At 44.0% G+C, this 27,960-nt stretch overlaps 2 protein-coding genes across 7 annotated transcripts; one reads left to right on the top strand and one right to left on the bottom strand.

The window, feature by feature from the left end:
* Positions 1-674: 674 nt before the first annotated feature.
* Positions 675-16,625, bottom strand: c15h3orf80 (chromosome 15 C3orf80 homolog). Of its 3 annotated transcripts, none has more exons than XM_080459089.1 (2): positions 16,512-16,625; positions 1,029-2,636 (listed from the first exon to the last, which is right to left on the bottom strand). In XM_080459089.1, exon 2 carries the CDS (start codon positions 2,399-2,401, stop codon positions 1,742-1,744), a length of 660 nt encoding a protein of 219 aa, XP_080315215.1. In that variant the 5' UTR covers positions 2,402-2,636; positions 16,512-16,625; the 3' UTR covers positions 1,029-1,741. The 3 variants fall into 3 exon arrangements, with proteins under 3 accessions (XP_080315214.1, XP_080315215.1, XP_080315216.1); XM_080459090.1 differs by lacking the exon at positions 16,512-16,625 and adding an exon at positions 2,760-2,801 and having other exon boundaries at positions 1,035-2,636; XM_080459088.1 differs by lacking the exon at positions 16,512-16,625 and having other exon boundaries at positions 675-2,760.
* Positions 14,080-27,733, top strand: LOC308107008 (uncharacterized protein). 4 transcript variants are annotated; one of them, XM_080459087.1, is made up of 17 exons: positions 14,080-14,481; positions 17,696-17,727; positions 20,418-20,450; positions 20,556-20,627; positions 21,067-21,108; positions 21,200-21,235; positions 22,076-22,111; positions 22,216-22,265; positions 22,467-22,522; positions 22,606-22,832; positions 22,920-23,173; positions 24,211-24,336; positions 24,879-25,014; positions 25,241-25,288; positions 25,381-25,452; positions 25,595-25,885; positions 26,577-27,733. In XM_080459087.1, the coding sequence occupies exons 1-17, from the start codon at positions 14,432-14,434 to the stop codon at positions 26,603-26,605; spliced, it is 1,590 nt and encodes a 529-aa protein (XP_080315213.1). In that variant the 5' UTR covers positions 14,080-14,431; the 3' UTR covers positions 26,606-27,733. The 4 variants fall into 4 exon arrangements, with proteins under 4 accessions (XP_080315213.1, XP_080315212.1, XP_080315211.1 ...); XM_080459086.1 differs by having other exon boundaries at positions 14,154-14,481; positions 25,241-25,290; positions 25,374-25,452; XM_080459085.1 differs by having other exon boundaries at positions 14,154-14,481; positions 25,595-25,965; positions 26,577-26,650.
* The last annotated feature ends 227 nt before the right edge of the window (positions 27,734-27,960 follow it).

Below are 27,960 nucleotides of genomic sequence, written 5' to 3'. Positions count from 1 at the left end.
TTGACAGTTCTTCCATCTTATTTTAACAGCTTAATGTTGAACATGAGAATCAGTGTGTTGTGAATGTTTTGTCTTGTGTCCTTAAGAATTTATTACTTTATTTTTGTAGGCAGGTAACCGCACTGAAGGTCATTTAATGAATTACACCAGCTTCTTTGATATTTTGAAGGTCATCGCCTGTGTTAGAACTGCTTCTGTATCTGTAGTTACTCAAGGCAGCATTGTTGATCATGAATGACTTATTCCACTCAAGAAAGAAGAATAAACAATTGTCTTTGTTTAAGTTAGATAACAAAAGAGATTCAGGCAATCATTTTCGCAGCGTGATTGATTGCTTAACTGATTTTTTTTTTTTTCAAGAAGAAATAAACTTGGCCACTGAAAATTGAATATCTGTATGATTTTGAGGTTTTAGTGGTGCTGCGTCAGTATTGATACGAAACATCATATATACAGCTTCAATGGAGAGCGTCTCTGTGTTTATGTGTATTGTGTTTCCTCTCTGGGATATGACAACGGATGCTGATTTGACTTCTCATGAATTTCAAGGTAAAGTAATGTTGAATTGCAAACGAGCATTTTCTTTACTATAACAATTATCAGCAACCTACTCTGACACCCCCCCCCCCCCCCCCCCCCCCCCCCCCCAAAAAAAAAAAAGTCTGATTAACATCAACCTTCGTTTTGTTACAGTTAAAAAGACAACTGTTCTTTTATTTGCACAGTTTCATTATTACAGTTATGGTCATCAAATATATTTGAAAGTGTTGTTGGAAGATGTTTTCCAGTCTGTATCTTCTAACTCTGGGAGGATGGACACATTATTGAACTCTTTCTTCTGTATGACCTTTTGTCCTTTGCTGGGTCGGAGCCTCAGCTCTGCTTTCGGCTGGAGTTGTGATCTTTTTCTGATATGCTATCATTAAAATCCAACTTTGTTTCTTGGCAGCTTGACCCACCACATCAGCATGCCAGCTCTAATCTCCACCGTTGTTCTTTTGCCTTTTTTTTTTTTTATTTTTTTTTTTACCCCTTTTCAAAACTTGGGAAATACCACAGGCAGAGAGGCAATAAGGCTCCCAGGATCTGAGCAGTTTCACAGTTACTGCTCTGCTGCAGCTTCACTTGCAGGAGACATTACTTCCTTCGCCCAGGTGATCATTCATCCACTCCCGGTCAACCAAGTGCATTTGAATACAATATTGCGCTCATGCCATTAGGATCTACATTAGCAGAAACCAGACTCACAAAGCCGCACACTTGACTCTACACTTTGGATTTACTGCTAGAAACATGTCTACCCTCTTTTGGATGCAAATCCAATGAAGAATACGTCAAACAGATGATTGTTCAGATCCAGCAGAATATTCAGCAGTTAGACAGGACAGAAACATTTGGACAGTGCCACGGTGTTTCACGGTGCCACTTGAGATTGAGGTGCTGAAGTAAAACTTAATGCGATTGTACCGGAGCCAGTTTGGCTGCGCGCAGCACAATGCGCCTTCGCTTATTTTATAATCTCCTTTACTTAACCCAAGCGGTCATTTGCATACAAAAGGCGAGTAATCCTCTATGACCCATTAAAAAAAAAAAAAAAAAGTATATATTCTCATATATTCCCTCCGCCTTTCTTCTATATATTCAGGATTGTAATTGCACTTGAGTTTCTATCTCTGCAAGATAAATGACCCTGGTGGTATTAAAATAGCAAAGTGCTTCATTGTTTTCTGTCTGTCTGCCGTCAGACTGAGTTCCGAGATGTCCTTGGGCTGTGCTGCGGTGCCGGTACGTCCAGGACATCCCGTCTCTGGTCCTCGCTCCCCTGTTCCGTCGCCCTCGTCCCACCCGCGCCGCCCCGGTCGCTCTCCGACAGCAAGTTATCGTCGGACCGGTCCCGGTGCATCTCCTGCATGCTCTCCTCGTACGTGGGCAGGTACTTCACCTCGTCGTACGCCGGCAGGTTGGGCGACGCCACGTCGCTGAGGCTGTACCGGTCGGGGTACCGGTCCAGGAGCGAGTCCTGGGACGCGGACGCGTGTCCGTGGTGGAAGAGCGACGGCTCCTCGCCGCGGTCGTTGTGCGGGTGTCGGCGGGGCCGCGGGCAGATGATCCGCTGGATGAAGTAGCCCATGGCGAAGAGCAGCAACAGGATCAGGATGCCGGACAGCTTCCGCGTGAACCAGCCGACGTTGTCGAAGAAGATGTGTATGGGGAGCTTGCAGCAGCGCACCGCGGGGCTCACGCTGCCGTTCCCGGTGAGGAGGGGCGGGCAGCACTGCTGGTTGTCGCCGCACTGGACCCCACCGCAGCTCCGGGCGGCTTGGCAGGCAGAGATCAGGCATGCCGACAGGAAGGTGCCGGTGTACGTGGTCCTGCCGCCGCCCCGCACACGGGGCATCATCTCTGGATCTCCCGGGAAGGAGAAGTATAGTCCCGCTGCGCGTGATGGGTCCTCCCCGTGCGTCCCGGTGCTGAGTGGCGTTAAAAGTCCGCACAGGTGCTGCGGGGGGTTCTTCCCTTTCTCTCCAGATGTGGTGCACGCAGAGCCAAGCGGGACAGCAGGTGCCCCCCACCCCCCTGTTGAGGACAACCTGTCTGCTCCGGTGATGATGGGCGATATGGAGCGGAATCACCGTCTGGAGGGAGCAGTGATCACAATCATGAATAATCTTACATCATAATTACGTTTCATTAGGTCTCCTGCATTGTCTTAGACGCTTATGGTCACAACCCCCTCACACTGTCATGATCAGCCTTACCTGAATTGTCCTGCCCTAGAGATTTGTGATGTCACCTATTTCAAGTACCCCCCCCCCCCCCCCCCCTCCTCCTCCCCACACACACACACACCCACACCCCACCCCGTGTCAGTGCAATGTTTGGTGCAGAGCCTGATGATCTCTGTAGATTTATTTATTTTTTGCAAGTAACATGCAGAATTAAAAAAGGGGTGAAAATTGCTGACGGCATTAATAATTCACTGTAAAACCTAATCCTCATTGTGATGCAACATCTAGCTGTATAGTCAGGACAAGCACTGCTGCAAGAAGTAATAACATCAATAATCACCATGTATTGACACAGCAAACTGCCCCTATGTGTACAAATAAATGTCATGGTGGTCATTTTGGAAAAAAAAACCCATACATTTCTATGTAAACCCAACAACATGAGGGGGCAATGATGAGATTATGAGAATCACAAATACTCTGACATTATTGTTATGTAAGGACATTTTCCACTAAGTCTCTTGCATCTCCCTTATGATGACATGCACTTCACACCCTAACTGAACTGTCCTGCCTATAAGAGTCAGTGCCTCATGATTCATGTGCATTTTAAAGAGTGTCACCCTCAGGCGGTGTGGTTCAAACTTTAGTCTAAGCGAGTAAAACCATTCTGGTTTTCCTTTGATGGAATAGTTAAGTTTTCGAGTCACTGTTGAAACATAGAAATGTATAAACCTATAGATCCCCGTTATAAAAAAACCACATACTTTATTGATACCTTTGAGGAAACTACTTCTCTGCATTAAACCCATCTTTTTCATTTGTGCCCCAAACTAAACCCTCTGGGTATGGTGGGGCGCTGCAGTGCAGGGTCAAGGGTCAAGGGTCAAGGGTCAGGGGCCTTGCTCATGAAGCCATGGTAGTAACATGAAGGATTCCAACTTGCAAACCTCCAAACACAAGCTTACTTCTCCAAGCTCTGGGTCACCACTCCCTTATCAGGTAACAGAACATCAGCATACAAACTCAATGTGAATATGTTGGAAAAACCAAACATGCCAAGTTGAAAAATGGAACACTCTGTGAAACACATTTAAAAAAAATGTTGGAAAAACCAAACATGCTAAGTTGAAAAATGGAACACTCTGTAAAACACATTTAAAAAAAAAAAAATGAATCAAAGTTATTTCAGTGACTCCCAGTCCATTTTTATGATCATCCCCAAAGCATGCTTACAAGTCCCCAGACCCCACTTCATGATCCATTGCCCCCAAGGAGCTGAACCAGGCTTTAAACCTACATCTTCAGTGAATCCTCTAAGTGCCAAACACATAACCAGTACCAGTGAATGCCCCCCCTGATATAAGGCGCCAACAGATCCACCCCTCTCATAAAAAATGAATAGTTCTTGCAGTGTGGACTGTAATGGTCCCCCATTAGGAGAGTGTCTGGATTCACATTAGTCCTGCATCACCCTAGAGGACCGTGTGTCATCAGCTTTGAAGAGAGCAGCCATAAAACTAAGTCTTCACTTGAAACAACGGTTCTCTCACCTACCGTGTTAATTTACACTAAAGTTGTCCCTTGGATCACACCCAAGAATGACAGACGGCTCACTAAGCTGTTCTACGAGTAGCGACTAATAACTGATCAACTGAGTCAGCTTGTAATAAGTTCAGTGTATTATAACATAGTAAAGGCTTCCTCCATGGTTGCGTACCGTTCCACTGCCTTATCGAAAGATTTCTTCCCTTTTTGAATTTGAAAAAAACTCTTCATTCTTTCCTCCTGGGAACAAACATGCTGTCCCCGTCTCTGTTTACGCGTTTGAGATAGTCCAATTGTTCCTGTTTTATTTTAACGAGGACATCGTGAGCTTTTCAGTATCACATTTCAGTGATATATTGAACAGCTGGACCCTCAATTATAACTGGTTATGTTTGAAGTATCAAGGTGAACCAAGGGCACCGTACTGAATGGTTGTCTTCGTCGTTAGAACTCTTTAGATTTGGCATAGTTATTGCTTACATGTAATATATATCTCAATCATGTTTGGTGTGAATGTGCACAAAGAGTTGTTCATAACATTGATGCCATCGTAACTACAGCGGATAACCATGTAAGTGGTTCTCAAAATGTCTTTGTCATCCGGGTCCCGGGTGTATATTTTAAACAAATGAGATTGTGCTGATGACAGGCATCGTCAGTCACGTCTTTGTTGTATAGCTCATATCTCTCTGAATTAGACTTTTCACATTTCACCCCGTCTCGTCTTTATGTTCCTGTTTGTCGCCAACAGCCCAGTCCTGTTCCTTTCTTCCCTAAACAAGGCCTAATGCACAGTTTACCTAATCTAATTATTGGAGCATTATGATGTGAAATTCAGTAGAAGGGCAGCATCATACCGCCTAATTTATGCAGCATCGTATTTCTTTCTGTGATCCGCCTCGATTAGGGAAATGTGATCGTTGGGCAACCTTCTAACCAAATAAACAATCAATAGCCTGCGGTGTGTGTGTGTGTGTGGCTCTGAGAGTCCAGAAAACCTTTTCAGTCCATTGTTTTAAGGACTTTCCCAGCAACTGTGCTCCTCCGTGCGCTCGTATTGACAAGTATAGGGAACAAATGCTATTTTTGATCACAGCCTTTGCTCTCTAAAGTGTCTGGGAAAAAAAACAAAACAAAACAAAAAAACTGCTCTGCGGTACAGAATAAAACTAGAGGGTGTCTGGCTTCTTGGACACTCGAATCAAATCCAAGGAAGCGCTTGAGAAGACGACTTGATGAATAACATTATAGAGATCTTCATTTGTTCTCACTGGAATTAAAGGTATGAATGAAATGATTTAGTCAGAATTTTCCTGACCAAAGATTTGATTACATGACATGATAAAATTCAATCACTTCTTTGTTCAATGTACTTTACTTTCTCACTATTTCTCCTCTTCAGCTCTGTTTGTAACCCCCAATCCCCCCCCCCCCCCCACACACATACACAACAACAAATCTGTTAACGCCGACCACACAAAGGCAGCTTTGCTCCTGTTGCTTTAACTTACACAACAATAAGGAAGTTTCAGCCTCCTGTATGGCCAACAATTAAAGTGATAACACACGGACTATAGTGTATCTCTGTAATAAATGTGCTGTGCCGCATGCGTCCATTAATCCAGCACAAAGGTCTCTTGTGTTGTGCTTAATAATTCAGTCTTACGGGTTCCATTAGCCCCGTGTAATGATGAATGGTGGCGTTCATTTTCATGTGTCGGAGATGTTGATGTACAGCCCGCCCAACAGTCAATGTCACGGTTATCACGTTTGCATTAATTATGAAACAAAGAAAGCCTTGTCAGGCCTCTGGCTTTGTTAATGGACCCACTGATGGTTCTGGGTTTTGCTTTGTTTGCTCCGGTGCAGAAGTCACAACCTCAGGGTTACTGCCCTGGGTCCAGCTCCAGCTCCACAGCCGGTTTTCTCCAAGTATTTAAGGAAACTGGGTGATTTCTGCATATGGCGTACTGTCCTTCAGTCTGGTATATGACTGCGTCAGCGGTGAGGGTTTCCAGACGGGCATTACACACACACACACAGACACACACACACACAAAAAAAATCCCTTTTCGTAAAAGTAGGAATAAAAAAAATAGCTGCGTTTCAGTTTGCAGACAATAGTGGATTGATGCACAAGGTTGACATGTTTAATGTGTGAGTGTATAAATACTGTATCCTTGCAGGATGCATGTGTGGGTGTCATCAGCGTCTGTGTATTCCCATCAGTCTGAACTCTTAATAAAAAGCAGGGCCTGCAGTCAGGCCAGATTGCGTGAATCTAGAAAGTCCCACACCACAGCTATTTCACACCCACATACTTCCTCTAATCTTATCGCTCTGCTGGCTCGGAGGTCTTAAAGTGTACAGGCTGTGTATGTCTGCAGTGTGTGTGTGGGGCAACTGTATTTATGTTTTAGTTTGTTTGTGTGGGTGTCTTTTGTAGAGTTTCAAGGATTTATTTGTTGTTGTTTTCTTTATTTTTCCGTTTCACATGATAAAATGCGATAAAGACAAATGAAAGTGAGTACGGGTTGTGCAGCTCAAGTACCCGGACACACTGCGCTGTCTAAATTATATGCTCCCTGAACAAGCATGGATGTGGTAACCCCTGCAAGCAAATGTGTTTTAGAGAAAGTGTGCGCCTGTTACCATGATGTGGCTTATTTTCCAAGTCCTCTGTAGCTTTTGGCGTGGAGATGAATCAGAATCCAGGCTTGCTTTGAGGAGAAAGGCTTAAAAAAAAAAAAAAAAAAACTCCTCTAGGAGGCCAGAAAATCCTCGACCGAAGAGAGAGGGGTAAAATCCCTTTTCAGTCCACTGGGAATTACACTCAGCACTCTTAATAAATCAGATGATTGGAAGGGTTGTGCTGAGCTGGACTTTTTGACTTTATATGACGAACTGTATAAGGTTGCTCTCGTGATGGTCGTCAGCCATAATCGACTGCTATCATTTAGACAGGTTTGAGGGGAAACAGCAGTAAGTGATTTGACTCAGCACAGTTGCTTTCTGTTCAAACAAAGACACTGCTTCACTGCAATACTGTATTTCAAGCATTGCCTTGTTACCCCCCCCCCCCCCCCAAAAATACTGTTCCTCCGCTGAGCTACAGACACGGCGATCATCACGACTCTATTCTCCGTGTGCATTAATCAAAGTGGTTAGAAAAGCTGCTTTTTTTTCCTCAAAACGCTGAAGTTGTTTACCCTCCTCTTGACAATTCCAGTCGTCTCGGCTCTTTTCCCTCGTAACATTTCACTTGAATCTAAATCACACATGTTCAAAGTCAGATTGGTGGAGGTTCTCATGAGACACACAGCTTTTCCAACTCCGCTAATCTCCCGGGAACAAGGTCCGGTCTAATTTTCCCCCCAATAAGATAACCCATCTACCACCCAGCTGCAGATGACGCACTTGCTGCTCCTCGCATGCATACAGACAGCAGACAGACACCTGGAGGTTAAATATAGGATGAAGTTTTACCCATTCCCACGTGTTTTGAGCGGGGGAGGAGGGCAGGGGATTTTTGACCCTCCCTGCCTCCGCACTAAAGGACTGAGTCACACTGAAAGGGATGGTGTAGGCGAGGTGGGGTGGGGGGTGGGGGGGGGTGGTGGGGGAGCTCAGAAGGTGACTAGACTGTGGCTTTAAGCTCCATCCCTCTCGCCAAAACGCCCACGTCACATCCCAGTGCTCGTCCTTCTGCGGCCCCCGAATACTCCCAGTTCCCAGGGGAAATGCTGGAAATACAATACGGACATAGCAAGACAGCAGTATAGACAGCCAGGCCCACAAACAACACACATTATACACTGTGATGAGGACTATTTTACATTATAAAGCAAAAAAGATGTTAGGTTGTTTCCCCCCCCGGCCCCCCTCCCACAAACGCTGGGCATAAACCAATGTAAGGTCCAGTCAAGTGAAAAACTCGCAACCAAGTTCCCTGGAGACCGCGCAGACTAACTTCTTCTCTTCCATGTTCGCTAAATTATTGCCTCCATGCCTCAGTTACTTCCCACCATCCAGTTTTTATGGTTGCCCAGAGGCAGGAAATCTGTTAATATTTGAAAATACACAACAATTTAGGCCGTTCCCCTCTGATGAAAGCAGGAACAAGATTCTCAAGACTCCCAGCAAAACTGTGTAGGTGTCAAATCCAAACGCCAACAAGATGAAGGACAGATGTACCTCACGTCTGAGGAAACATACAGGCTGCATGACGCGAAAACAAGGCTTGTATTTGGGATTATCGAGCCTTTAAGAAAGAATAATAGTCAAATCACTTGGGCCGGACCCGTTGGTTGGTGTGACATCACGTGAACTCATCTCAGTGGAGCTTGAATGTGAAGTTAGGCAGTGGGCTAGTGAGCTCACTGACTGGATAACCACACACACGCACACGCACACGCACACGCACACGCACACGCACACGCACACGCACACGCACACGCACACACACACACACAGACACATTATTATGTATGCTGCTCGTCAGCTGAAACAAGAGATTATAACCATTTTACCAGAGTTGTGTTATCACAGGCCGTCCCCCCCTCCTTTTACTACACCATCTATAAAACTATACTGCAAAGACTTGACATTTTTGAGATATGTCCCCCATGTCTGCAGCGGTAATGAAAGAGACATTAAGTCAAGCAGCTCTCAGATACAAGAGACAACTGTGTTGTTGCAGTTAATGTCGTACATTTGGGCAAATGTGACAGAAACAGTAATTTCAGTGGGACCTCGGTTTATTTTCTCATCTAAATCACAGCGCACTGAAAATAGAGAACAAAGAAGTGTAAACTGTGTGGGTGAGATGAAAATACCCCAGGGACTCATAAAAACATCCCTCACTGAAAGAACGGGGAGGTAAAAAAACTGTGAGGATGGTAATGACAAAATGAGGTGATGGTGAAAAACAACAAAAGTCCATATAAAGTATATATGAATAACAGATAATTAAATTTAAATCAGAAGTAAAAAAAAAAGGGGGGGGGGGGGTGTTGTGTCAGAGTGAGTGAGTCACAGATCCAGCCTCAAGCATTTGTTCCAAGTTCAGGAGTTCTCCTTTTAAATGAAGTTGCACTTTGTGAAGCATTTCCTCTTGTTTTTTTTTTTTTTTTTTGTGTGTGTTTTTCTTCTTCTCTAGAGCTCTGAATCGCTGCAGCGGCACTGCACTTGCTTTTTTTTTTTTTTGCTTTTATGCTTTCTTATATAGAGGTTATCCTATATTGATCGCTCATGAAAAATCATGAGAGAGCTGCCAACTTCTCTGCCCGTCCATTACAGGATCGTTGCACAGGGTGAACTGAGGTGACTCCTGACATCTGTGATGATTTCCAGAGCTCCTCTCTCCCTCCCTCTCTCTCTCTCCCTCTTTCTTAATGCAAAGTTGTGGCTCTCTTTGTACCTGCTCACCTCCCTGCAGCTTCTCCTTGCAGGGTCGCAGCAGCCTCCGGCTCCTTTGTTACGGCGGATCTTTCCAGTGATAACTCAGCCCTGATGGCCCGTTGAAACTGAGAGGATACGGCGGTCCTCATCTCCAGAGTAAGGGGACACCCTCTGTGTGTTTGAGCGCGTTGCGCTGAACGCATGTATGTTATGAAGCAGAGGTTTGGAGCACCGAGGTGTGAGTTACCTTCCTCCCTGATGTGGTACCTTGATGTGTTGCGCACGTGTGTTATTCTGCGTGTGCGCGCCTCTGCGTGATGGATAATGAGTGTGCACAACGAGGGGTCGTATTAACCCTCGAGGGTGCGTGACATCATCGTTTCCAAACAGGTTGGTGATATATATAAAAAAAAAGGGCCTTGTCATCACACACACACACACACACACACACACACACACACACACACACACACACACACACACACACACACACACACACACACACACACACACACACACACACACACACACACACACACACACAATGAAACAGTGTTTTAAGGGAGCCACAGAGGAGGGAAAGTCAGACATTTCTCAATACCTGTCTTTTTAAAAATGTATCTCGGCCCAGTCTTTTATGCTTACAACACGTTACAGATTTATAGGAGTATCATTTCCAGTGTTTTTTTTTCCCCCCAAGTCTTTTGGATTAGGTTCAGGTCAAGGATTCAAAGCATTTCCACTTGGCCTGTAAGTCTAGAAACACTTGTTGTTTCTAACACACTTCACACTAACCATCACACTTCACTAACCTGGATTTAAGTGAACCAAACAATGTGCCAGCTTGTGTTTTTCCCCAAAATAAAAACTAAACTTGGTCGAATGAATGAGTTCTCGTCATTTTGTTGGGATGGCCAATCCTTTTAAATGAATCCCACTCACTCGGACTGCTCTTCTAGCGCCACCAGCAGGTAAATGCCCCCATTCCCCAGGACCACCCCTCAACCTTCAACTCAGAGACGTAGTGCAGACAGTTCATGCTGATGATGTATCCTACTGACTTTGACGACCTCCTAATTTCAATGGCTTCCTCTCAGGGAAGAAGTGGTCCAGCCCCAGCTTTTTCTTTAGCGCCATCATCTGGTCAAACTGATGCAGCACTTCTCACTATTTAACTTCTCAATGCAAGGTGAGCAACTGGAGTTTTATTTTTCACTTTGCATTTGAGAGCAAACCTTTTTTTTTTATATATTGTTTTGTGCAAAACACCAAGATTTCAACCCAAATGGTTGTGACAGCAATCTCTCTCTCTCTCTCTCTCTCTCTCTCTCTCTCTCTCTGGGGTTTTCGCTGAAAAAGTACCTTGAGATAGTTTAGTTGTTATATTTGCTTTTGTCTGGAGCCACAAAATATGTTTAACCTTTAAAATGAGAATAATAGTACTGCTATAAATGTGTGCGTGTGTGTATATATATATATATATATATATATATATGCCCTTATGTTTCCTTTTCACATTTTCTAGTGGGCGCGGTTGTTATGCCTATTTATCATTTTGAGCCATTTCAGTTGTTTGTTCTTCTTATTAGCCGTCACAGTTGTAGTAGTTTTTTTGGTTGTTTGTTCGTTTTAGCTGTTTCTTGCAATTTTAGCATTTTGGACAATTTTCTTTTTAGTGTTTCAAGCGGTTTTCAGCCATATTAGCATTTTGAGCTGTTTCCCCTTTCCGGGACATTTGTGGCATTTTAAGTGAATATTTCATGTTTTCTTTAGGCGCTTTCTGGCCACGAGGTGAAACTACTTTTGAAAATGAGTTTGATCTGCAAAGAAAAAAAAACTAAAAAAATCTAACAAGGATTATTTATTTCCATATAAGTGTGTGAACGCTTATAGGGAGCGACAACAGAAGGTCCCCAGAGCTCCTGGTTGCAGACCTCTGCAGAAAACAAGCTGCCACCTCTGAGTCTGAGCTCTGCAGAGGTTCCACGGCGTGCTCGTGTGGGATTGTTGAGGTTTCTTATTTTGGTCCATGGACCATGTTTATGGTATTCAAGATGGATACCAGATACAGTTCCTTGGACCGGCGGCGTTAGCGTGAGACGCATGTCCATGACCGATCTCAGCTTTTCAGTGTCCATCCCCTCACATCGTGTGCTCCGCTCCTTTTCACTTTTACACTTTGCCAATATTTCAAGGCCTGTGCTGTACGTTTAAAGTTCCTAACAATCGGTATAATTGTGGACTCTTCGTCTTATTAAATATTAATCTGTCTGAAATTAAGACTTTTGCATTTGGTCTCCTGTCAACTTGAGTCAAATCTCAAAGGAGAATAGTCGATAGTCAAAGTGTGGGAGGAGACGCTCCCTCTCACTGAGCTGCAAACGCTCAAATCTGCCCAAACTCTAGCCACAACGCTTCATCTCAACCCAGATACACTTTCTGCTCTTTTCCCACATCATTAGATATTGTAGCTGTTGGGATTCATGGACAATAAAGAGGAGAATTCTTCTTGTGTTAGTTAGACACTTTTAATTAGAAATATTCCATAAGACTTTATATATAAAATCAGATTTTTTATTTATTTCCCATTATTTCATGTACTTCTCTGTTCTTTTGTTGAATATATATTCACTTATGTTTGACTGCACATATTGATGCAAAACCAATATAATAATGACAATACTGCATAAGTAGACTCTGAATATTGCTGAATCAGCAAACATCTGAGGGGATGACATCTCTTTATCCCTGATACTTATTGCAGCGGGATACTTTTCTGTACAGTCTGAAACGGTTTCACCTGTTACGAATACAGTTTGTTTTATCATTTTCATTCATCGCCATTACATACTACATTCAGTTCTAAATATGTATTTTAGTGAAAGCATTCATATTTTTTTTAAAGTCATTTTTAATAGTTTTCAAGAATAAAAAAAGAAAGTAATTATCCACTTGACGTCAACATTATTTCCTGTAACTAAGGTGTTAAATCCAAATTTCTTTATTTTTGGGGCTCAAGCTTGAAATAGTCTGTCTTCTATAAAGTCAAAATACCCAGCATCCACCTCTCCTAATTTTCCATTTCCTATTAATATTCCTCGCCTTTCAATATTTCCCATCGTCTAACTGAGTGACCTTCCCCGTCCTCCTCTCTGCCCATCTCCCCCTCCTCCCTTTCTCTATGTCCTCTGGTTTCCTGAGGTATTGGGGATATCGTCTCACCACAGACTCTGATGGTGTGCTGTCTCCTCTTGCTCAGAGGAGCTGATCTCTCCCTTTAGACTCTGAGGCTTGGATAATGTCCCTGCTCGTCTGTGCTATCTCTAACTCTCTCTCTCTCTCTCCTCTCCTCTCTCTGCTGCTGGGTATCTATTCGTCAAGTTGAGGGAGTGGAGGGAGGAGAATGGGAAAAGATCAGTGAGTTGAAGATCAATAGGAAAGCCCTTGATCCTTCACTCATTCCTCCCACTGGACATCTTGAAGACTCACAGATAGCTCTCCTCCCTTTCTTCCTTTGCTGCACAGTGAGTGAGCGTGTGCCACCGGCCCATCCTGATCCATTAAACATTTCACTTCGGTTATGTGGTATGTTGATACTGCGCTCCGTCCTCACACCAGGCGCGCAGGCATCAAAACTTGAATTCGCCCTTAGGGTCAGTCGATTGCTCGGACAGAGACCCGTTTTTTTTCTTTTAATGCTGCGTTGGACTTGTTCTGTTGTCTGAGGCGACCCCTGGTGGTATCTTTGCTGTAGTGCAGCTTGGAGGTCTTGGTCCTTTTCCCGCTCAAAGTGACCCAGTTGTACTCTGGAGTTTTCTCTACTGTGTGGAGGAATATAACTGTCTTAGGTTGATGGATACTTATTGTGTAGAGAGAATAAAGGAAGCAAGAGATGACCCGTGAGGTCATTTCCTACAAAAAAAAACTTTCTCGAAAATATTTCACATAAGAACATTTGACTGCGCACAATGATGGGAAATAGGAAATAAAGAAGGCAAAACTGTAAATACTCCCTGGACAGAAGGAAAGGATAGCCTCAGGGCCCGTGACTGCCTCAATCCTCCTCTTCTGTCGCTGGATGTGTGTCGTTGCGGATGATTTCGGTCTGAATGCAGACCTGTGTGCCAGGTGACATCAAACTCCTCTTCGTCACTGATTTATTACCGCTTCACTTACTACATGTTTGTTTAGAGACTTTGCTTTGGTCTAGTTTACGGATCATCATGTCTTTCAGTAAACGCAGTGGTGATGATGAAGGCGGGATGCGCTGCGCCACCCCGCCCAGCGTGCGCTGCTGCTGCTGCTCCTTCGCGCGCGTCCCCGCGCTGCGTAACAACTGCGCAGCACCGCCGATCCCTAAAGAGACTGTCCCACTTGTGCGACTGCGCCGAGTCGCGTGCCCATGTTTTAAAGATCTGCGACCAGCCGCCCGCGCGCGAACGCTTGTGTTTGTAAAAAAAAAAAAAAGAAAAAAGGAAACAACCCGTTCAACGATTACCCTGCAAAACAAAGCCTGGCTGCATGTTTCTCTTTTGGATTTCGGAGACATGCACGCGTAAAAATCCCTCATTTGGCGTGAAGAGAGTGGGACGCTGCTGCCAGTGGCCCGTGCGATGTGAAGAAAGAGTCCAGCAGCAGACACGAGGGCTCCGGGGAGCGGCGCGCGTAATTAAACGACGGCGAGGAGGAAACCCGCGGAGGATCGCGTTTCCCTTCAGGTGCTTTACGCATGAACTGATCGTCACAGCCGGAGGATGGTGGCGGAGATGGCGAGCTGGGGGACGGCTGGTCACCTGGAGGACGGGTAAGACTTTCTCTCTCTTTAACCGTCTCAACAATCACTGGGAGCAATGTCACTGATAAAACTGTCTCGATCTGCGTCAGTGCGCAAAAAAAGAAGAAGAAAAAAGCAACGCTCTCGTCCGCACAGGAAGTGTTGTCTCTTCTTACTGTCGGTTTTTTTTTTTTTTTTTTTTTTTTTTTTTAACCGATGTGAGGAAGCAAGGAAATGTTTTGTTGATTTAAAAAAAAAAAAAGAAAGAAAAAAACTAGACAAGAAAGGAGCGTCGATCCAGAAGAGGAAGAGTGTGGCGGTTTGTTATCTTCCCCACGCTGCCGTGTTGTTGAGTTGTGATGATTCACCGCGATGTGGAGAGAGAAAGCACCACATCTGCTGTGAATGTTCAACAACATGAAGCAATCCTTTGTTAGAAAAGTGAAGCTGACAGTTTGGTGCATCTAGCTCTATATTTAATTTTAGTTTTTACAATGAAATATGTAAAATATCTTTATTATATATATATATATATATATATATATATGCTTTATTTATTGTTTTTTAGCACTGTGTTAATCCCCAAGGGGAAATTCATACCGAATTGACCAGGTAGCAGGTACACAGAGCAGCTGGGGGGGTGCTTCTTAGGTACCCCCAGTGCATGTTTTTGGGAATGTGGTGAGGAAACCAGAGTACCCGGAGGAAACCCACGCACACCATATTATTAGGGCCATATTTGAACCCACGACCTTCTTGCTGTGAGGCTAAACCACTGACCGCCACACCACTTTGCTGTTCAAACTACTTTCTCTGTGAAATTCATGTTGTGTTTATAGCACAATGAAAACACAAGGGTTTATAGAACTTGGTATCTGTCATAATTCAGGGACACTCTTTGTACCAACATGGGACCTCTGCCTGACAAGACAGCAGCCGAAGCACAATGATCACAGAAGTCACTAAGAAAACTGATTATTACATTTAACCCTAGTTTGTAAAACGCTTACATAAAGATAACTGCGTCTCAATCCGGAGATCATTATTCATCTTCAGTGTAATGTTGGGGAGCTGTGAACGTCCTCGGTATTTTTCATTATGATTGATGAGCCAATAAAACACAAGTGCCATATATCTCATACATGTGCTCAACAGGCTACAGTCATATTTATAACAAGACTAATTCTATTTTAGAAACTGGATAGTCTTCTTTAGAACTCACAGTCTGTGAGGGCTGCACAGCAGTCGATGTTTGTAATGTAAACCGCAGGTGATGAGTCACTGTCCTCGGTGAATACTGCAGGTTTGGAGCCGGGTCTTTGTTTGCATGTTGAGCCGGCTGGAAAAGAAAGTCCCCAAGCAGACGGGATGAAATGCTGTACTCTCGTTCAAGGACTGTGGTGCTGCTTAAATTACACTCAGATACCAGTAAGAGTGAACTTAAATGATGACGTTCTCTTCTCAAAATGACTCGTCGTTCAGTTGACCTGAACTGAACTGAGCTACTTGCATTATTACTTTATAACCGTGCGTCGTGACAAACTTATCTCACCACTTAATGGTTTGAATGATAGTGTCTTCATGCGGTATGAGCATAAGTGAAAGTGAAGGTTGGATTAATGAGTGATTAGAACAAATGTCCTTTGTTCTGCTCAGACACACAAACCCACCGTTGCATCGCAGCCTCCCAAACGTTTATCTTCAAACAGCAGAGAACGTCTGAGATCTAGTTACAGGAGGTTATCGACCGACCGAAAACATGATCGCCATGGCAACTAATGAGCCCCAGTGTTGTTATGGTGGCGCTGCTTTGGCAGGGGCGTGAACGAGATGACCTTGAGGAGGAGAAAAGTGAGCTTCCTGGACAGATGTTTTAAAACAAAGGAAACCACAGCCCCCTTATCAGGATCAACAGACGGCAAAGAAAGATTTAGTCTTCGGGGTTGGTTTAAAAACCCTAATTTCCTGATTCGTCGCTTTGCTTTTGATGAATAAATAATAGACCCTCGTCGGTGCGACGGCTGAGGGAGAGAAACAGGAAGCGACAGAAGATGACCTACTTTTCCCTTCATGTGCGGGTGGTGAACTCGTTCCTCCTGTGGCGTTCGGCGCTCTGGTTTACCCCTGGCGGACTTGTGAGGCGTGTTGCCTCTTGTTGAAGTGCAAACTGTATCAACAAGTTGCCCCAGTCTTCTGCTCAGACACAACATCCACAATGCATTGCAGCCTTCTTGGATTAACACCTGGAGATACTGACATTGATCCGTCCGTCGTTCTTACCTGATTCGCCCAAGTTCTGGTCGCAGATTGTCGACTAAGACTGCAGGTTCCACCCTGAATAGCTCACCAGTCCATTCCAGGGGCAGAAAAAAAAACACAGAAAGATTTATGATAAATACTTTTGTTCTATCGTCAAGGTGAAGAGAACAGCTCATTTAGGACGACACTGGAGTGTTTTGAAGAAAAAAACAACCCTCTGACACACAGGGAGAATATTAAAACGCCACACAGCAAGCCCAGAATCAAACCCGAGGTATCAGAGAGATAAACCCTCAAGCAAGAATCTAAAGAAATGTCTCCTCAGTGCAGTGTGGTTTTCATCATTAACTTTCAACAAAACCATGTTTGTATTAAATGTCTGAAATAAAAGTTACACGTTACAACCATAGCATTGATATTAATATCAATGTGTATGCACAGGCTGCATGATAGTGGACGATTAGCACTTTTACGTCACAGTGAGAAGGCTTTTAGTTCTCGCTGTGTACGGGGGAACTGCCCCCGGTGTCCCTGCCCGTCAAGGAGGGATTCATTTGATGTGGCGCCAGTTCTTCTGAAGCAGTGATGATCTCATAAAACTACGTCGACTGGGCCTATGGCTGTGTTAGAAAAGCAGCCTTCACCCACTCGTCGTGAACCTGTTTAAGTTTAGTATTAAAACCTCCGGGCCAGTATTTTGCCCTTCCCCGGTGTCCTGTATCATCACCGCAGCTCTAAAGGTGTGTCACAATGGGGAAATTCAGGAGGGGCAGTAAATCTATCGTGGCTTCCAGCCAGATCCGGGAAGAGTGGCGGAGCAGGCCACTCGCCACCTCCACATTTCCTGTTTTTCTAATTCTCTCTTGACTGCGTGCGTTTCTGTTCACAATCGGAAGCCGTCTCCAGCTGCGCAGGGTGAAACACCGTCGCTTTCAGCCCTCCAGTTCGGTCGATTTATGTGAATGTCGTTTTTTCTGCCCTGCAGAGACGGAGATGTCCCCACGGCTGAAAAGAAAGGTAAACATGGACCCATTTTCACTCCTTCCCTCCACCTCACTGTCAGCTTCCTGCTTTCACTTCGTCATATGTCTGACTCCTTTTTTCTTTTTATTATGTAAAGAGTGTACATCCCCATCTAATGCCTGAAACTAATAGTTTTTTTTTCTTCTTTTTTTTCATATATTCCCATTCATCCCTGCTTTGCATGTCATTTGCATACAGGAGAATAGAGATGCAGACACACTGTAATTACTTCCCTTTCTTAGAGTCGTTGACGTTTCATTTGGTTTCATCATGTGCACCAATTAGTTGCCAGTTCTTCATTTTTTTTGCTTGCCACATAAGCAGGTAATTTTAAATTGTTTGTATTCTTAAAACAATCCGACACCACGTCAGAAAAATGCTTTCACTTACATAACTTTGACCTAAAGTCACACTTCAACTAGTCAAAATGTTAATTCCAGCGCTTTTCAGCAAACATTTGCATACAAAGGCGTCTTGATCTAACTAATTTAAAATTTAAAATACTTACATTTTACCTGTAATTCAAATGGGATTACTATTGTAACAAGACACCATCAGTTGGTTAACACTAACTTGGTGACATAAAGCTTAGGAGACACCTCTATTTATTTTACTTCTACTGGCGTGTTGCTCCAGAGCTTTTTGTATAGAAATGCTGCTTGAATATTTATCATCTTTGTGGTAACCTGCTCAAAAAGGATCAATACTGTTTCATCGAATACACAATTCACTTTATTCTAGAATTGTTCCCTTTTGATGGATATTCACATTATATTTTAAGATCTTGAACAGACAGATGGATTTTAAACAATTTGAAATCTATGTAAAAGAATCTTATAAGAGGTTGAACAAATGATGAACCAATAGAAAGTTTGAAGATCCTCATTTATTTTGAAACTACACATGACATCAAGAGCTGAATATTGACCCCAAATATAAGACAAGCCCACATTTTCAGAACAGTTTAGAAAATAAAAAGGCCTGAACTATATGATGATATGAGAGTAATACAGTGACGATATATCATTGTCTCGGGCAATTCATTATATACTGTAACTAATTAAATTGTGTATTCAATCTAAGGTAAGCATGCAGCTGGTAAAGAAACAGGTGGGGGAAAATAAGTCAATGAAGACTTTACTAAGACAATCACACATGCACCATGCTTTAAACCTGCTGACCATCTTAACGCTCCACTTACACCGGTAAATAACAATAATACCACCAATGTAAATGTCCCAAGAGCCTGAACAAAACGACAAGATTAGGATCCTACTGATGAAGCTGAAGGTGTGAAGGTGAAACATCTCTGGAATCCAGCTGCTGTTATGAAAACATGGAAATGGAAACACACAAACTCCCATTGACCTTATTGGCCAGCAGGTGGCAGGCAAAACTCATGAATACAGCCAACTCGTCAGCACACAACTCTGTGTGTGTGTGTGTGTGTGTGTGTGTGTGTGTGTGTGTGTGTGTGTGTGTGTGTGTGTGTGTGTGTGTGTGTGTGTGTGTGTGTGTGTGTGTGTGTGTGTGTTGTGCGTGCTTGTGGGCGTCTCCTGGTGTGTGCTCTCCACCTTGTTTGTCAGTCTGATGGAGGGAAGCCGCGATGCCAGAGAGAAGAAGAGGGAGGCCTGCTGGCTCAGCCGCGTGGCTGCAGCGGCAGTGACAGAGAAGAAGATTGCCCGTTGGAGGCATCTGAGGACAGTGAGGGAGGAATTGGGTAGAGGGAGTGCAGAAAGAGGGAGAAAGAGACAAATTGAGCAAAGTGGAGGAGAGAGATTGATGAGGGAGGTGCTGTGAGGGGAGCAGCATTGGCAGCATCTGCTTGTTAGTCTAAGATAAAACTCCTGAGACGATGGGCTCCTTCCATTAGTCGGCCAGGCACTCAGCCAGATGGCCCGGTCCACGGACACTCACTGCTGCTGGAAACGAAGGGGTAGGAGCTCCTCTGGACTCGTCTGTATGAATCGGACAAAATGTTATTGCACTGCACTCATCAGAGGCTTCTTCACAGGGAGTCTCAGCTCGGTTTCTGTCAATCATGTGATTATATAAAGGATGATGTGTATTTTTTTAACGGAAAAGCATACTAAAATGTATTATTTTGCATATATAAGTTACATTTTTAACAGTGTGACCATCAATTGCAAAGATATTCTCTGACAAATAGCACTAAAAATTAGATTATGTAATTGGGCGACAAACTTATCACTTATTATTGAAAAGATCTTTTAACTGTGACATTAACTGAGCGACAAATGACCCGCAGGACACAACAAACCACAACAAACCAAATAACAAACTAAACTGACGCCTTCAAATGGACTAAAAAATGCGACTGGACGACAACTTATGGTGCATTCAAGGTGTCTGAGGGAGTGACGTCGTTTTCGACCTCCTGCGTTTAAGTAAACTCAGTGGAGGTTCCCGACTGTGCGCGATGTGGCAGTGGAAGCGTGAACCTGAAGCGGTGGTCTCGCTGAAGCTGGATTTGGCGTGTGTCAAAGCAACCCCACCGGGGTGCACCCCAACGAGCTCACACACTCCACAGGTTTCGGAGAGGAAAATAAAAGCTTCCGCGGCGGAAGAGCTAAACTGTTTGAGCCGCCAGCCGTTAGTCTTCAAGTCTTCAGTCTTCAAACAAATCAGCATTCACCCAAAAAACTCTGATTCATTTATTCCAGGTGACGTGAGCGAGAGCGACAGCAGCGGTTCAGGTACGCAAAAAAAAAAAAAACTAAAAATCCCTTTTTATGAAATATTCAGAGCAACTGGGAAACCTAAGAATTCACCTGTTCTTCACATAATGATTTACTGAACAGAAAACGCAGGGACGTCCACAGAGGAGAGCTCAACCGAGGAAGACGAGGATGAAGAGGAGGACACAAATCCTGGTGAGAAGGATGGGCTCGACCTACTAGTAAATTTTCAGAAGGTTCAGTGAGAGGAATGGTGTCACACTCAAAGCTCAGTAATTAGTGAAGTGTTTGTTTGTTATTGTGAGCAAAAAAAAAAAAACCCAAAAAAGACCCAGAAGCAGCGACTCGCTGGAGTTTAGTCATTATTGTGGGAACAAATGAGATAAAAACTTTTTAATTAGTGAGCTTTAGTGACGCTTGAAGGCGGATTTCTGTTTGACCTTTTTGATGCGGGGCTGCTGTTTTCCTCTGCAGCTGCTCTCTGTGCAAAGCTAACCGACCGCGGGCGGTACTTTCATATTTAAAAATGTGGCATCAATCTCTTCATCTGATTCTCTGTGGGACAATAACCCTGAAGTCAAAAAGAGTTTGATTGTCCTGTTTCTTATTGTCGCCTTCCTGCTTGTATTTTAAGTTTCACCCGGATGCCGTGCAGAGGAGGACGGAGACGAGCGAGGTTAGGGAGCCCGACTCAAATTCCGCCGAAACGGAAAATATGAATTATTTATTATGAATTATTATATTTCTTTCTTTCCTTTCCTTTCTAGACAAAGAAGAAGCAGCTCCAGAAATATATATAAACGGTGAGAATGTGCTATAAAACCAAACATTTCTTACTACAATCAAATCGGCCTGTTTATTTAACCATGACTGGATTGAATCTAATTTAATGGTTGTAGAGTTGTCAAAAAAACACTTTAAATAGCTGCAGTTTTTCAGCATCACAATGTGTTTCTGACTCTGCGTGTTCCGAATGTGTGACACACTGAGGAAGCTTGTCTGTCGCTGGTCGTCCGTTTGTTTTCGCTGATGAATTAATATTGTATAATCTTATGAAGTCACGCACTAACTAGTCAGCAGTGTTCTGGCTTTTCTACTTTTAGCTGCTGGATGTGTTTTAATTCTTCATATTCTCGGGGAATAACGGATCCTTCGATAATCTGTAAACTGCCGTGTGTGTGTGATTGGTCAGACGCTGCAAACTCCGCCCCTTTCATGTTCACGCGCGCACGTAGGTCCGGGTTGAACTGGACAGTTGATAACCTGCTTCGTAGTCGCGGTTATCAGGATCACGCGTGTCTGGATCAGGAAACGGAGAGAGATCCTGGATGTGTTGATCACGGTTGGTAGTCCAGGCCTCAGGAGTTACCGTGTTGAGACGCAGGCATGCCGTCGTCTGCCAGCGGTGGAAAGACCGGAAGGAAGTCGATGAAACAAACAGAGTGACCTGCCATAGTGACGTTTCTTCTCATGCACGAAAACGAAAAGGTCCACTGCTTTTACACTTGAGAGTCGAATCAAACCCAGACACACGATCAGAAAAGTGAAGATACAGTCAGAGGTCTAACCCAGACATTTAGTCTGCATCAATGCTGGATTATTTTCCCATAATAACCCCGGATCTGAATGTCTCCACCCTCTAGAGGCAGCTGCTGGACCTGAAGCTTTTAATGGGAAAGGTGAGCAGATTGTAACTGATTCTCCCCGCCGTGCTGCAGATAATGTCACCAATCTTATAAATTTCATCTGACTTTGTTGTTGTTGTTGTTGTGCATCCTAACAGATGAGAACCTCTTCAAGATATGCTGTGAAAAATGCAAAGCCACCAAGCAGGTGAGCGCCGGCACCAGATGTTATCATCCAGGATTATTTCTCCACATTAAAGCGTGAACTATTCAGTTCTGTTCAATTTCGTTTTTTTCGGTGCACTTTTATACTGTTGTTTATGTTTGAAGGACTTTGGATATTTTGTGTTTTGACTACATTTGTGCTGTAATTGTACAAAGTGAATAAACAGTCCATGTGTGCTTTTAGCAGAGCCACAGCTATGAGCTCGTTACCCCCAGGACGATCTCCAGGGGACGACTACAGTGAGTGTGACTTTGTGTATCTGCTGCAGACTTATTGATTGAGTCACAACTTCATTTCGTCCATTGATGATTGATGGTTTCAGGGTGCAGCTGGAAGCAGAGGGCACCTACCAGTGTAGCGTCACCGGCCTGGTTTTCGAGGCCTCCGAGCGGGTTCTTGTGCGCTACTCCGTCCTGTCCTGGTCCAGGTTTGGCTCCTTTCTCCGAGACTCCTGGAAGTTTGCCGGCCCCATTTTCAACGTGGACACGGTCAACAAGGACGCGTCCGTCCTCAAGTCCATCCAGTTCCCCCACTCGCTCTGCCTGCCTGGTGAGCGCCGCGACATTAACCAGGTCTGCATGTTTTCAGTGTTGATGACGGTCCATTACAACCTGTTCCATCGTTATCGTCTCTCAGATCCGGACAGGGAGATGACGTTCGGAGTCCTGCACATAAAGAACAACCGCCCGCTCATCGAGCCCACGGCGGACCACTCGGGTAGCCACGTCAAGTGGAACGTGACGTCTCTGTCGCCCGTGGGACCGATCGTTCAGACGAACCAGGCGGTCGGGCAGCACGGGGTGGTTTTGGTCTACAAGCAGCGCTGCAGTGACGCCCACAGCTACAGCTTCCACGTGTACCTGGCCCCCAACAGCTCGTCTGACATCAAGGTGGGAACTGTGCCCCCCTGTGCCCCCACTGTACCATCATCTAATTACAGTTAAGGTTCACTAGCATGTGTCACATTAGTGAAAGGAACTTCTCAGTACCAACAAAAAGACACAGTGATGGAAGTTGTAGTTATTTAGAAATAAAAAACTAAATGGTGGGGGGGGGGGGGGGGGGGGCAAGCTGGTTATTGCACATTTCTTTCACAATTCTACAGCCATGAAATCTAAATATATCCAACCAAACTTTCAAAACTGGTCAAATTTCTTAAAGCTTCCTATAGTTTCAGGATCCGGTTCTGTTTTATATTTCCAACACTTTTGTGGTAGGAAGTCCTTTCAAACCACTTGTTTGAACAGTTTTACAGGTAGGCGACAGTTCTGCGTTGAGACGGAAAATAAAACTTAGGTTTTTCCTTAAAACACACCTTCTCGATTCAGAAACATTCTAGTATCTGTTCCTGTGCTGCAATGGTGGTGAAAAACTGCAGTTACGTTACTGTTGTCAGACAGACAGAGCGTCAGTTCCCATGTATGTGCTCATAAGATTTTTTTTTACTTTTTTGTCTTAAAATGAGCCCACTTTGTGTTTGAAGGTGAGGAATTTTTCCCTTGAGATGTGAAAATACCCTCCCGCACATGAGCCATATGAAGAAATATTCCATTCACAGGACTTATGGTTTGAGTCTTGCAACTGAGCAAAAGTCCAGCAAAACACCATACCTAAGAAATTGTGTGTGGAAAAGTAAAACTCACAACCACCTCTTTCACTTTTTGTTCATTTCTTACGACCACGGTGACCGTCATCCTGGATTTTATATGAGCTTGAACATGAGTATTGACTCAAGGAACCGCCCCCGACAGATTAATGGGAATGGGTTGGTGAAGTGAAATAGCCTTTACTGTCAGAACTAAAAATGGGAAATGATCATGTGTGTGATTTCACCGACTCAAAGTTTTGAAACACTCTCAGTTGTGCAACTGTCTGACTTCATTACGTCTGTGTCTTGTTGTCGTCTCGTTGCTCTTGTTTACGTCAGGACGTAGCCAAGCAGGTGCGGAGCTACAAGAACCGCTACTTTCAAATCACAAAGCCTCCCACGTGTAACCTGGACGAGGGGACATATCGTCTCCTGAGCGAGCCCGATGGAGAGATCAAACCTCAGGTGTGTGTGTGTGTGTGGGCACATGCATGTACGACCGATAACAAGATAGCGACCCATCATGCTTTGCTGTATTTCCTGTCATACACACAGTACCATGTACAACCTGAAAGCCCACATCCACAAAAAGCCTGCGGTCCCTCCGGCAGGACTTCCTGAGCATAAACTTTGCAGAGTTCCTTTAAAAAAAAACAATTAATAAGTATACATTGAAGAGTTGAAGGTCTTTTTTAAAATAGAAAACTGGTCACCAAACACTGGTTTTTCCTTCTCTTCTTCGAACTTGGCATTTTGTTGTGATTCAAAGAGAAAAGGCACCTTTCTTTTGAAAAGCCGTCTTGCTTCACAGCATTTCTCCTTTCCTGAGAAACGTGGCTGTTAAATGAATTCTTCGGGCCTCAGACTGCCGTGAAGGTTTACTTGTTTGAACTGACTTCATACATGGTCGTCTGCTCCAGACTCGCCGGCTGCCGGCAAGATGGTACACTTAAAGAAAAGTTTCATTGTCTTTTCCACTCACTGGATTAAGCTGTTCTCTGTTGCAGGAGTTGAAATTCACCCTGGCCGTGACAAAGATGAAAGGCTACTTTGAGGCGTTCTTTGAGCAGCGTCCTCCTTTCAAATTGTCTCTCATCGACGTCAACACTGAGGAGACCGTCTGGTCGGCGACCATCAGAGAAGGTACCCGTGCATTTCTTCTCGTAAGGTTCTAGGTTGTTGGATGTGGTACGAGAGGAGTTGTTGACTCAGTCGTGAGCAAAACGTTCTTTCAGACATTACAAGTGGTAAAGAAATCACTTAGCTTCCAGTAGTTAGTGATATTGACCCTAAGTGTTCAATGAGCTTTTAGTCACGACTTGGTTTCTGCTGCAATGTGATTGGTTTGCATGGTTTGCTCTTCGCTCAGGTGACTGCGTGGATAACTCTGAAACGAAGCCCAGGAAACGGACTTATAGTGAGCGTCCGGTTTTCAGCCATTCAATTTTTATTGATGACGTGTTTTCAAATGGCTCATATTCACTTCCATGTCCTCTTTGGGTCTCACAGGCAGAAAGAGGAGCAGCAGCCCCTCGGAAGAAGAAATTAACTGTAAACAACCTCGATGGCAGGATGAGTCAGGTGACCGTTTTTTACATACTACTTGTTTAAAATGAACATCAGGCACAGCTGAAGGAAATACTGGCCGCCGAAACACTTTCCAGATGCACCTGTCTGTTTAATGACTTCCCGCATACGCGTGGGCTTGCGTCTCTGTCCACAGATGGAGGTAAAACGGGGACGACCCCGGGCCAGGACTTGTCGGAGAAGCAGCTCCTGCAGGTGGCCAAGCGGCTCGGAAAGGAGTGGAGGCAGGTGGCCATCTTCCTGGACCTGACCTCCCGGGAGCTGGACGACATCCAGGCCGCGGAGAAAGACGTGACCATGCAGAAGCTGAAGATGCTGGTGGAGTGGAAGAGCAGGAGGCGGGCGGGGGAAGCCGCGGCGGGCCACCTGTGGGAGAGCTTGAAAGAACTGGACGACTTGCCAAATGACGTTCATCAGTTACTACAAGGTGATGCAGGAGAGCACATGGCAGAAACATCCCCTTTAAACAGAGGGTTCAGAATAGTCATTCTTCATTACTTTATTCAGGTACATTCTCCTTTGTTTTTGTTTTTTTAACTTTGCTTTTGTATATATTTGCTACCTGAGAACATCACAGGAATTATTAGCCTTCACTTTGCAGGCTTCCATCAGTTATTGTTATTAAATGTGTTTCCTCCTACAACTGTAGGGACATTAAGCCAGGTTTTCTGCATTTTATAATTTTTACTTTTGAAACAATTCTAAAAAAGTGTGTGGGGAACTTACCGTCTATTCATTGACTTTTTAAAGAGTCCGCCTCCTTCCACTGGGCAGCAGTGGGAAAAGTTGATTTGTTTTAGGTTAAATGTCTGGCAGCCTGCTGCCATTCCTTCCTGTTTCCTGTCTCACACACACGCACGCACGCACGCACGCACGCACGCACACACACACACACACACTGCAGCAGAATGAGCAAGACAGACTTCCTTCAGCCTCCGGGAGCTGTGCCCTCTATGCTGGGCCAGCACAGCAGTATGTCAAGCAGATAATGATGATATCACACTGATCATTAACTCCTATTTACAGTCATAAACTGTATTGATAATCAGCTGGTCCAGTTGTGCTCCCAGCGTAGCTGACACAAGCTTCATTATTCATGCTTTTTTTCCCCCCCGCAGATATGATGAACAATCAAGGTGCCAAGTGACAGAATGAAATGGACCTTTGGATGTCTGTTGCACTATCATCGGGGGGGGGGGGTGAAGACCTCAGGAATTCAAGAAAAAGTGGATTCATCTTGTGGACCAAATAGCAGCTTTTTATACTTAATTTGTGTTTCTGAGTCTGAAACATTAGTTTCTGATTTTGCGGTTCACAAAAAGGGCCCTTTACCGCAGGGATTCTTAATTTCAAATATGGTGCGTCGGGTCAGGTACAGACCAGGCAGGCTGTATGTAGAGGTACCTACCTATGTGAGGAGTTTCTAGAGGTGTGGAAATGACCGGTAGAGCAGTTAGCGGTCACTGACATGTAAAGTAGCATGTAGCATGTAGCCAGTAGCAGATGAACGTGTCGGTGCTGCAGTCTTTCAACTGCGAAAAGAAAAACAACAACAGGGAAATATCCTACATGTTTATATTGTTTCTCTTTTTTAAATGTTCTGTGACTTTTTATTTGATAAAACTATCTGGCATTATATAACATGGACACATGTGACCGCAAAAACAAAGCATCATGGACCTTTTACTACTTTGTTTTTTTATATATGCACTATTTGTACATTTTCTCTACATGTTTTTGTACTTTTTTTTGTATGTTTGTCTTCTTTGTTTCTAACTTTTTTTTTTTTTGGAAAACTTGAATCATGAGTTACTTCCTGACTTTCGAGGTGTGAATCTTTTTGAAGGATACACTGCCGATAAATCAAACGACACACGTTTGGATTCGGGGCTGAATTATGTGTGCCAGTGCAGCTAAAACAAACTGGACAATACTCATCTTAATTTGAGTAAGCGTATCACTTTTATTGGACTGATGTACACTTTATACACCAGGTCCAAATTGGAAGGTTCTCCGTCAGATCTGATCTGATCTGAGCCACCCTGTAAGCTTTCTCTGGGAATGTTCCAGTTAACAGATTTAAAATTGGAATCGTTGTATTTTTCTAAGCCTCGCATGACATTATCATGTAGTAATATTTTCATTAAGGGCCAAGAGGTGCTTACTTAAGGAATTAACCACTACCTGTCCGGGCTGTTCTTTAAAGAAAAAAACTTTTTTTTTTTTCTATCACAACATTCCAAATACTTTTGAAATAAAATAAATGACTGAATTTAACAAGTTTCTGTTCCCTTCCTTTCTTTTATTTGATTAAATGTTTTTTTGTTTTGGTTTTTTTTTTTTACCCGAGGAGGGAACGCCATTAGAGACGAGACACAATACATATGTAGGATTGTGAGGAAGGTGGAAGTACCTGGAGTAAACCAGCCAGAGTAGGCAGGGCGGATATAGAGGGAGGTTTATGCTATCGTGTATGAGTTAGAGACCGTCGGATTGCCTGAA

This window comes from Lipophrys pholis, assembly GCF_963383615.2.
Source record: "Lipophrys pholis genome assembly, chromosome: 3".
NCBI lineage: Eukaryota > Metazoa > Chordata > Actinopteri > Blenniiformes > Blenniidae > Lipophrys > Lipophrys pholis.
The sequence above is the reverse complement of the archived record's forward strand: the minus strand, read 5'-3'. Positions and strand labels throughout refer to the sequence as shown.